This window comes from Ambystoma mexicanum, unplaced genomic scaffold (genome assembly GCF_040938575.1).
Source record: "Ambystoma mexicanum isolate Mex_15411 unplaced genomic scaffold, UKY_AmexF1_1 Mex_scaf90, whole genome shotgun sequence".
In the NCBI taxonomy this organism is placed as follows: Eukaryota; Metazoa; Chordata; class Amphibia; order Caudata; family Ambystomatidae; genus Ambystoma; species Ambystoma mexicanum.
The window spans coordinates 650827-661941 of record NW_027182511.1 but is presented as its reverse complement, the minus strand read 5'-3'; the positions used below and the strand labels follow the sequence as shown (position 1 = coordinate 661941).

Here is an 11115-nt window from a genome sequence, read left to right as displayed (position 1 = left end):
CAAGATAGCATGGGAATGCTGGCATTTGGATTATCAGCAGTTACTGAATGCATTGTTTTAATTACATAATGACGATGTGGTCTTCAGTTTCTCAATGTATTTGTATTGTCTGTTGAAAGGTGCAAAATGTGGCATAAGGGCATGTAACTGCAGAGTGCAGGGCATTGGTATTTACTTATGTATACATTATTCCCATATACTTTCTTCTCATGTGTTTCTATTTTGCTTGAGGAATTCATCTCACACATGACATGGTAATGGAGAATCAAACATCTGCAACTGAATTCATTTTGTTAGGTTTCTCCATTCTCCCTAAATGGCACCCTCCACTTTTTTGTTTCTTTCTGTTGGTTTATCTGGTAAGAATCGTTGTAAACATCACCATCATTGTGGCAGTGTCGTTTGACTCTCGGCTGAAGTCCCCCATGTATTTCTTCCTCAGGAACCTGTCCTTCTTAGACATATGTGAATCATCAGTTGCTTTCCCAAATCTGGCCGCCTTCTTCTTAGGTGGGAGCAGGTGGATCTCCTTCTCTGAATGCCTGACCCAAATGTGCGCCTATATGTCTTTCACCTGCACTGAATACTATCTTCTTTCTGTGATGGCTTACGATCGTTATGTGGCCATCTGTCACCCTTTACGGTACACCAGTATCATGAACATGAACATTTGCTTTCTGCTAGCAGCTCTTTCGTGGCTGCCTGCTCCTCTAGCCAATATCATCAATCACTTCTTCTGTGATCTAATGGCCGTCCTAAGGCTCTCCTGTAGTGACCTCTACATGCTTGAAATGGTGATATTTTCTTTGGGAATCCCAATGGCTCTTTCACCCGTTGTGCTCACCATCACCTCTTACACCTACATTATCTTAGTCATCATGAGAATTAACTCCACTGAAGGCAAATACAAAACCTTTTCCACCTGCTCCTCACACCTTATTGTCGTCAGTAAGTTCTTTGGGGCAGTGTCTTGCGTTCACCTGCGCCCAGTATCCATGTATTCACCAGCCACAGGCAAGCTGTTTGCTCTTCTGTACACCTCATTTATTCCAATGTTGAATCCATTGATCTACAGCCGAAGAAACAGAGATATGCATTTAGCCCTGAAGAAGGTGGCAGGGAGAAAACAGAGCAAAACTGGATACTATCTCAAAAACTAAATATATCTAAATTATTTATAAGAGTGCAGTCAAGAGGAAACACACTTTTTTAAATGGGGAAGTTCTCAACATTCCCAAGACAGCTCATGGATGAAACAATTTAACATATTTAGTCAATCTTTTCCAACCTGCAAATTAAAGAAACTTTAATCACACTTTCAGTAATTTAGATCCACTTATCTGAACAAGTTATGATTGCTAACACCCAGATACGTTCCTCATAAAATACATTTTTAGAAATAATTTCCAATCACCCTGGTTCACTTCAGCTAATGGCATACATACACTGGAGAGCAAAGACATTTCATGACTATAACCAACATTAATTGTTGCCTACATCTAACTGATCATGAATGCTTGGTACATTTTTGGGAGAATGTTAACATGGCAAAGTAATGTTTTTCATTTGTAGGTTCTAGAGGGATGGAAATTGATGTCGTGTTTGATCGTTTGTAGTACCTGGAAGGATTACTTTGATTAATGGCTGGATTGGCTTTAAAATAAATGTAAATTGCAGAACCATCATGGAAGAAAGAGAATCAGGTAAAAGGAAATGACAACCACTCCGGCCCTATTTACATAGCCTCTCAAAAAGGGTGAATTCACAAATTCTAGTAATAGGAGATATGCAGCTGATAAATTGGTATCATTTACCAACTATGCAAAACCAACTCCACTATATTTTCATAGGCTAATTCCTTAAGTAAGTGCATATGTCACTTATAAATGATGTTATACTCGCAGAAATCCAAGGGCAAAGATCAAACTCGGAGTAGGAATATGTCACGGAACACATGTAAACTATGAAAGAGCATATGCAGTACAAAAAATATACCCATTGTCATTACAAAAACAACACAGCTGCCACAGAATCGTTGATCCCCCAAATCTTGCTTGGCAGGTATTGATGAAGTCAACATTTCACCATTAAGATAATAGGCCTCAAGACTCTTAAGCTGTGCAATAACAACATTAAAGGTCCATGCAAGAGTGTGCATTTCGGAACTTGAGTAGTAAATCTATGTGATTTGTGATCTTTATGCTACTTAACTCTACCCCTGACATGAGAGGTAAATATGGATTGCATTTTTGAAACCTGTGTCAAATTCCATGTAAGGATATCGTTTATCTGAATAATATGGAGGACGTTTTATTTTCCATTCCTAACCAGTACATTTTGCAGATAGTGACAGTCCTTTTGGTTCTCTAGAATGTTCTATTATAGATGTGTATGCTATTTTTATGTTGTGATATGAAACTCAGCTTTTAATTCAAATTTTGAACTTCATCACTCACATGCTTAAGGTGCCCTCCCTCATAAATATACTTCACTGTTAGTGGGAGCTCATTTTTGCCCTCTAAAATGTAATCCTATAGAGTGTTGTGTTCTATTTATGTTACATTCCTGTGCTGTGAATGCTGGTGTTGTCCTTCATTGAATCACATTTTATACTTTGCTGATAGTGAAAGACTACCTTTGGAACTCTAAAATTGTATTTTACTGATGGTCATGTGCTATTTAGGTTATGTTATGTTACTCAGCCATTAATCTATAATGTATATTTTGCAGTTCATCGTTCAGAATTTCCAGGTGCCATTCCTCATATAGATACTTTGCTGAAAGAACGGGGCTATTTTGGGATCACTAAAATGACATGTTGTTTATTTTTGTGGACTATTTCTGTACTCTTGTGTTATGTTACTACCTGATAGGGAGGGGATACTTTTGGATATCTAAAATGGCATTTTACAGAGCATTGTGTGCTATGTTAGATACATTACATTATTCAGATTTTAAATCAAATTTGGAACCTCTCTGGATAAACGTGTAATTTGTAATTCCACATCACTGAAACTGAGGGACTACTTTATGGGTCTTTTAAATCCCATACTATAGGGCTTCATGAGCTTTTCTTGTTAGCTCATCTTATGTTCTGCACATTGGGTAAAGGGCATCAAAATTTGCTGTTTCAAAAAGATGCTGAGATGATGTTATGCACTATTATTAGTTAACATTGTAGGTTATGTAGTATCGGCACAAGGCTGCCAGGGTCACATTAGATCATTGCAGGTCGGTAAAGTACAAGTGCAGCGCATGGCTGCCAGCGTCACATTGGATCCTTGCAGGTCGGTAAAGTTCAAGTACAGCGCAAGGCTGCCAGCGTCACATTAGATCATTGCAGGTCGGTAAAGTACAAGTACAGCGCAAGGCTGCCAGCGTCACATTAGATCCTTGCAGGTCGGTAAAGTACAAGTACAGCGCATGGCTGCCAGCATCACATTAGATCCTTGCAGGTCGGTAAAATACAAGTACAGCTCAAGGCTGCCAGCGTCACATTAGATCATTGCAGGTCAGTAAAGTACAAGTGCAGCGCAAGGCTGCCAGGGTCACATTAGATCATTGCAGGTCGGTAAAGTACAAGTGCAGCGCAAGGCTGCCAGGGTCACATTAGATCCTTGCAGGTCGGTAAAGTACAAGTACAGCGCAAGGCTGCCAGCGTCACATTAGATCATTGCAGGTCGGTAAAGTACAAGTACAGCGCAAGGCTGCCAGCGTCACATTAGATCATTGCAGGTCGGTAAAGTACAAGTACAGCGCATGGCTGCCAGCGTCACATTAGATCCTTGCAGGTCGGTAAAGTACAAGTACAGCGCAAGGCTGCCAGCGTCACATTAGATCATTGCAGGTCGGTAAAGTACAAGTACAGCGCATGGCTGCCAGCGTCACATTAGATCCTTGCACGTCGGTAAAGTTCAAGTACAGCGCATGGCTGCCAGCGTCACATTAGATCCTTGCAGGTCGGTAAAATACAAGTACAGCGCAAGGCTGCCAGCGTCACATTAGATCCTTGCAGGTCGGTGAAGTACAAGTGCAGCGCAAGGCTGCCAGGGTCGCATTAGATCCTTGTAGGTCGGTAAAGTACAGGTGCAGCGCATGGCTTCCAGCATCACATTAGATCCTTGCAGGTCCATAAAGTACAAGTACAGCGCAAGGCTGCCAGGGTCACATTAGATCATTGCAGGTATGTAAAGTACAAGTACAGTGCAAGGCTGCCAGGTTCACATTAGACTATTGCAGGTCCGTAAAGTACAAGTACAGCACATGGCTGCCAGCATCACATTAGATCCTTGCAGGTCGGTAAAGTACAAGTGCAGCGCAAGTCTGCCAGGGTCACATTACATCATTGCAGGTCAGTAAAGTACAAGTACAGCGCATGGCTGCCAGGGTGACATTAGATCATTGCAGGTCGGTAAAGTACAAGTACAGCACATGGCTGCCAGCATCACATTAGATCCTTGCAGGTCGGTAAAGTACAGGTGCAGCGCAAGTCTGCCAGGGTCACATTAGATCATTGCAGGTCAGAAAAGTACAGAGCACTATTAATTGTAGAGATATGTCCACTTTTTGGAGACTAATAAGGGGTAATCCTTCCAAAAGTTACTTGCAAGCTCAGTTATTATCTGGGGTGCAGTGGGACCCATAATTTACAAGCATTTATTCTTTGTCAAATTCTGATCCTTGTGTTAGTTTGCAGGGTAGGGATGCTGTCGCAGTATGGCACTCGTGGTCCTTTAACAATGTGTGGATTTGGAGGCATTTTTGAGTGCTATTGGTGGGGTGAAAACATCGAACACTGCGGGGCCCAACAGCCTTACCAATGTAACCCTAGTATCAGCTCCATTACTTTGGGCCCGAGTGCCATTAAAACTTTTTCAAAACATAATTCACACCCATCAATTTACTTTATCCGGAAAGGATTCTATTGTGACTTTGATTTTTAAAGTGTGATAGGTTGGATCCTGAGGACTCCCTTTTGGATGCATCCTATAAGAATGTTCCTAAATGTATTGTTCGGTCTCTTGAGAGTTGGGCTAATGATTCAGGCAAGGTAGATATAAATACATTCCTGAACTGCCTGTGATTATATCAAAGAGACAGCTTTACTTGGAATTTCTAGATGTCAGTAAGGCATTCAGTTACGTAAATCGCATATGACTGTGGAATACGTTGAGGGTGGCGAGCTGCCCTGGAGCTTTGGTGGATATGCTTGAGATGTTGCATAGAGATATGCGGATAAAGGTTAGGCTTGATAAAAGGGGGCTTCCTATTCAGGTTGGATTCACTCCAAGCGGGCCTGCGCCAGGGTTGCGTTTTGGCACCATTTGTGTTCAATATGTATATCTCTGACGTAGGGGAGTGACTGTGTGATATTGGAGCTAACCCAGCGAAGTGCATTTCTTCCCATATTCTAATGACGTCGTCCTGATGGACCATACTCCAGTTGGTTTACAACAGTCTTTGAAAGCGGTTGGCACATATTTTAATGATATTCATTTGCAAATAAACATACCTAAACCTAAGATACTGATTTTGAACACTTTAAGGGGGAAGAGTTGTAGAACGAAGTTAGTTTGGCACATTAATGAACACAAAATTGAGGTAGTGGACAATTTTAAATATCTAAGTATGTTAGTTAAGACCAAACCAATGGTTGGCGATCTCAACCAGTCTATGAAAATGGAAACCATCTCTTCTGCTTCACAATAACATGTGATCGACAGAAGGTATGGTCACTTTTCTCTAGTACCGCCACTTAAAATGTACAACCAAATGATAATTCCTAGAATTATCAATGGGGCAGAAGTACATGAAGAAAGGCTGGATTGCTCTAAAGTTGAGTCCCTAATCTGGAAACGGGTGCTATCGCTGCTGATGGGGACCGCTTTTCCTGCTGTGCGTCATATGGGTTTGGTTTCCGTGGCGGCGTAGGTTAATTGGAGGAGGCTACAGCTGTTAAGATCCATTCTACTTCCTCCGGAGAATACTTGGTTAAAATAAACAAAGTATGGAGGGAGAGAGCATGAGGGTCTCTGAATGAGTGTGTGAGGGTTTCTACAAATATGTTGGCAATCCATTCCCTCACAGTAGACAACTTAGTGCAGTGCCCTCGTAGAGTTAAGAAGAGAATTATCGAAAATGACTGGATCAGCAAAATACATTCTCTCATGTCCTATAAGATATTTGATCATTTTAGCATGGATGAAAATTCATATAACACTCTACAGCCTTTTCTTATTAGGCAATGTTTTGGGAGATTAATAAAGTTTCTATTCCGAGTTAAGTTAAACATACTCCTCACTTATGACGTTAAAGGGGCAAGGTTGCACAACCCAAAGGAGTAATGGTTATGCTGATTCTTTAAGGAACATAGGGAAACGCTGAAACACTTGTTAATAGGATGTAGTATGATGTCTAACTTCCGTGGTATACTTTTTAAAGGGTTACCCAAAGAATTCCCCTTTTATCCTGGGAACGTGTGGGGGGGGCACTTACTCATCGATTCGAACGATCAATTGGCAATTGCAGCAATGGATTTTACGAAAAATATCTTTGCGGATGAATGAGTGTTGTATAAACTGTATGTTTCTATTGGAATATTAATCATCTGCTTTAAATCAAGGTATGTATTATGATTATCATTGGTTTCTTTTAATCTGTTGAACTGAACTGTGAATGAATTTTCATATGTGCGTAAAGTTTTGCTTAAGTTGAAACTATGTCACACAATAAATAAATAAAGTTATGCAAATATGCAAACTCTCCATAGTGGTGATCACCATTTATGAGATTAATTATGATCTAAGCACTCCTCCCACTTGCCTCTGATGACAGCTGCTTGCTATTTCACTTCCTCACCTTTCCTCTCTCTCTCTCTCTCTCTCTCTCTCTCTCTCTGCCTCCCTCACTCTTTATCATTCTCTCTTTATCTTTCTCTCCTATCTCTCTGCCTCTCTCTCGCTCTCTCTCTCACTTTCTTTCTCTCTCTCTCTCTCTGCCTCACCTGTTCCAGCATGCTCAGGTGTTGCCCTAGGTGGGCATGTGGGACTTCTGCTGATCAGGTCAATGTCCATCAGGGCAATACATGTTATTTGTCAGGCGTGTGTTAGACAACTGGGGCAGCGGCCAGAGTCCTGTGATGTTTCGCCCAGACATATGCCCCAGAGTCTCCCTCCAAGAATCCTGAAATCAGATCTCAAACAGCCACATGGCCATAATGCATCCCTCCACCCATCCCCACCTGCCCCTCCGACATGGTGTTGCGGCAGCACCCTAACCTCGGTTTCCTAATGATGATGAAATGCTGCCACGCATTCTTCATAGGAAGGTTAATGTAATGAGGAGCAGGGAAGATAAAAGGTGGAGTGTGGATTCTTTGAAAGGATCCATGAAGCTAGGATGCCATCATTCATTCCTCCACCCACATAGCACCAAACCAGGCCATGCTTTAAAACCAAATATCAACACATCTCTGAAACACATACCACCGTCCGCACGTCTCCAGGGAGACAGGTAACTGTTAGGCAGAATCATGTGCAGTACCCTTTGGGAACACTACACACAATTAAGACTACAAGTGTCAGTACAATTTCACCTTTTGTACAAGCCTGTACTACACAGTAAAGTGATAGCGATGGCTGAGCAGCCAGACTTATCTCAAGAGTAAAGTGAGCAGTAGAACAAGTTACACAAAGGGCCAACAAATACAGTGATTCAAATAAACACTTACTCAAGGTTTCTTGGTAAAAGAATATATATTTATTTACACAGTCAGTTTGAAAACATTACACTAGCAAGAGCAGCTCAAGATCATATACTTATAAACTACAAATACACAACCAATAAAGTGGGAGCAAATGGCACTTCAGAGACTTTTCAAAGGGGTAACAAGACAAGGTTATAAGAATTAGCAGCACAAATACTTTCATAGGCAGGGCACAGGGTTTCAGTCAACTACAACCAGCAATTCAATTCAATAGGCCTGGCCAAAGTCAATGGTTCAGAGTTTTAGGGCCCCATTACAAGTATGGGGGTAGCCATGCCGCTTTTAGCCCCAGGTACCGGGTCCGGGGGGGTACCTGAATGGGGAAATACCGGGCCATTCTAACCTTGGAGGGCCCAGTATTTCCCCATTCAAGGAACCTGGACCCGGTCCATCCCCATTCCCATTTGAGCCCCCATAGGGCTAAATGAGAATGGGGAAGATGCTAACAACGGGCCCGTTAATGACAAGCCCGTTGTTATCATCCTGGTCTGCTCACAGGACCCGCTTCGGACGCCTGGAAACCAGGCGTCCTTAGCGGGTCCCTGCTTGCGGACCTTGTAATGAGGCGGTAGGGGGTTAATGGCGCCGGCAGCTCTACCCGCGCTGTTAACTCCCTACCGCCTACGTTGTAATGAGGCCCTTTGCATTGATAGCACAGTTCTGGTAGTAAACGGGTAAGTCTTTGCCACGGATCTTTGAAGAGTTTGGCTAGGCGAAAAGTTAGACGACTGTTTGGGGAAGGACAAGTCTTCGAAGTTGGGAAAGTTTCACAAACTTTCATCGTGGCCGAAAAGATTTCCGGACCGCATTTGCACAGTACCTTAGGTTTGAAGAAAAGCTGTAGCTGAGGCAGTTGTTCCTGGCAGTTTGTGCAGATCTAGCTTTTCCTGAGCTTCAGTTGTGGGGACAAGAAGCAGGACATCAGGAAGTTCCTGCACCGCCCAGGGATGAGGCCGAAATTTTAGCAAAACATTGGTTTAAGGTGTGAGTGCCTTAAAGTCCACAAGCTAGTTTCCTTTCCCCTGGCTATCCGGTTTTCAACAGCACTCTAGAGAAAATTCGACCAGGATGGGGACAGTGTCGAGGTGGCTTGCGAGTTGGTTGTTCCCACCAAACTCAAGGGAAGAAGTTAACCTTGAGGGGCTTCTCTCTCGCTGGAGTTTCAGGCAATTCGGACATGCAGCAGGGCTTCACAGGTCATCCAGGAGTTGCAGCAGTCGTCTTCCTTCAGCTCGTCTTAGATTCTTTTGTTCCAGTGGTCGACTCTGCTTTCCAAGTCCCAGAGACCTGCTTTCATACAGTTTTCCCCCATTCATTCCAACCTGGCTGTCACTCAAACAGCAGGGTGGCTGTCCTCGCAGAACAGCCAGCCGGCCAATCCCGCCAGAGTGCATTCAGGTCTCCTAGGAGACTAAGCACAGGGAGTTTCGGGCACCTCCCTCAGATGCTGTTCATCCCAGACACTCAGGCTCCAGAGGAGGGCTTCAGCACTGAAGCCTGCCAAAGGCCAACAAACAAAGGGAACAAAACCTGGTTTGGCACACAGAGACAAACACAAGAAGGACCTTTCCTAAAAGAAATGGCGAAAAAAGTCAACCAGAGTCTGTTTTTACAGATAGGTCTGGGCGCCATATTGAAAAACATGGCTGACCCAATTTTTAGCTAGCGTTGTTAGCGGTCGGAAAAAATCATGGTAGTTTGATCTAAACCACTGCCACTAGCCATTTAAAGTAAGAAAGGGTAACCTTTGACTGTCATTTGAGTGTTTTGACTCAGGGGAAGCTAGGCAACCCTCCAGCACTCTATTGGAAGAGAGTGTGTGCTGGGTCTGTACGTTTAAAGAGCCTCGTAAAGTCAATTTAGCTTTACATGCTCTGGGAGACAGTAGTCAGTCCCAGAGAAGGTATTTAAACCTTAGGAAGTATGAAAGCATTCCTGTGCCACTGCACTGAAGGTGCTGTGTGACACAGAAAAAGATGATGCCTATGGAGTTATTTTAAAACTCCATAACCAAAGAACACAAAAGTAAAACACATTGGAAATGAAAAGTTCAAAGCCCCAAAATATCGCTAAAGAGCTGGCGGGCTCTAAATTAGAGGGAATTTAGCACTTGGGTGAGAATTCCCCCTAACAGAAACCAACCTCGGTTTGTATGAAAATAAGCCAAACTGTAACCACAACTCCGATCCTCACATTAAATGAGTCACAGAACACTTCTATCACCAAATACTTGGCAGCTCCAATAGCCAGACCTTAAAGGAAGCATAATTTACTGGCTTCCCAGCTGTTCTGTAGGGAGAGTCATTTCTCTTCTAAAGGCTATGAAGTCATTCCATAGGAATGCAGAAATTCAAATAAAGGATCTCAATTAGTGGACAGAAATAACAAAAAGATAGAGCCCCTTTCAGATGGGATATAGGAACGGGATTGGGACGGCGATGAGTGTTATGGTACTCTCCTCTTGCATGGCCTTGGCAACGAGTAGGATGTTTTATGTGACAAGCCAGGACCTCTCCTCTGCATTCAACAAGGTAGACAGATCCATATTGTGGGAGAAGTTGGGGTGGTGGGTTGTAGACCCAGGCTTGCTACAAATGTTACAACTCCTCTACTCAAACAATGAGGTGAGGGTTAGACTGAATTTTGAGGGAGATTTGTGACGTACCATAAAGGTGAATAAGCAAGTCCATCAGGGCTGTGTAATTGCACCGCCACTTTTTAACACATATATTGCAGATTTGTGGGAATACAGTTTGAAGTGGGATGCGTACCCTCCTCAACTGAATGGTGAAAGAATCATTTGCGTAGCTTATGCAGGCGACCTACTCCTGCTTTATTTGACACCGGCAGGATGGCAACGATCACTGAATGGGGTGGCTTCATACAAGAAATGAGTCATACATCCAGTTAAATCACTTATTATGACAATTAGTAGCAGAAAGCGGAGACAGCACTTCCATTAGGTCATAAATGAGATACCTATAAAAGAAGTGGAGAAAGTTTGTTTTTTAGGCTACACCTTTTCTAAGATTTATTTTTAAAAGTACACAAAGAAAAGATGCTTACTAAAACAAGAGGAATTATTTCTTTGATGAAATCCATAAAAAATAGACTACGTGCCTATTCACTATATCCTCTAATATAGTTTGATGGCATTAAGATCACTCCAATGATACTATATGGATCCGGAATGTATTTCTTCCCAATAGGAAACACTTTAATATTTTAGAAGGTCATTTTTGGAGGGAAGTTCTTAATATTCCTAGATGGGTTCCAATAAGTGTCATACGGTTAGAGATGAGCTTGCAAGCTTGGTTGACTGAGTATATTAATACATGCATTTATCTGTA

The 11115-nt window shown here is 42.5% G+C and overlaps 1 protein-coding gene across 1 annotated transcript; it reads left to right on the top strand.

Annotated features, from left to right (window-relative positions):
- The first annotated feature begins 602 nt into the window (after positions 1-602).
- On the top strand, positions 603-1160 carry LOC138563338 (olfactory receptor 2M2-like). The gene has a single exon (XM_069642826.1). The coding sequence runs from the start codon at positions 603-605 to the stop codon at positions 1158-1160; it is 558 nt and encodes a 185-aa protein (XP_069498927.1).
- The last annotated feature ends 9955 nt before the right edge of the window (positions 1161-11115 follow it).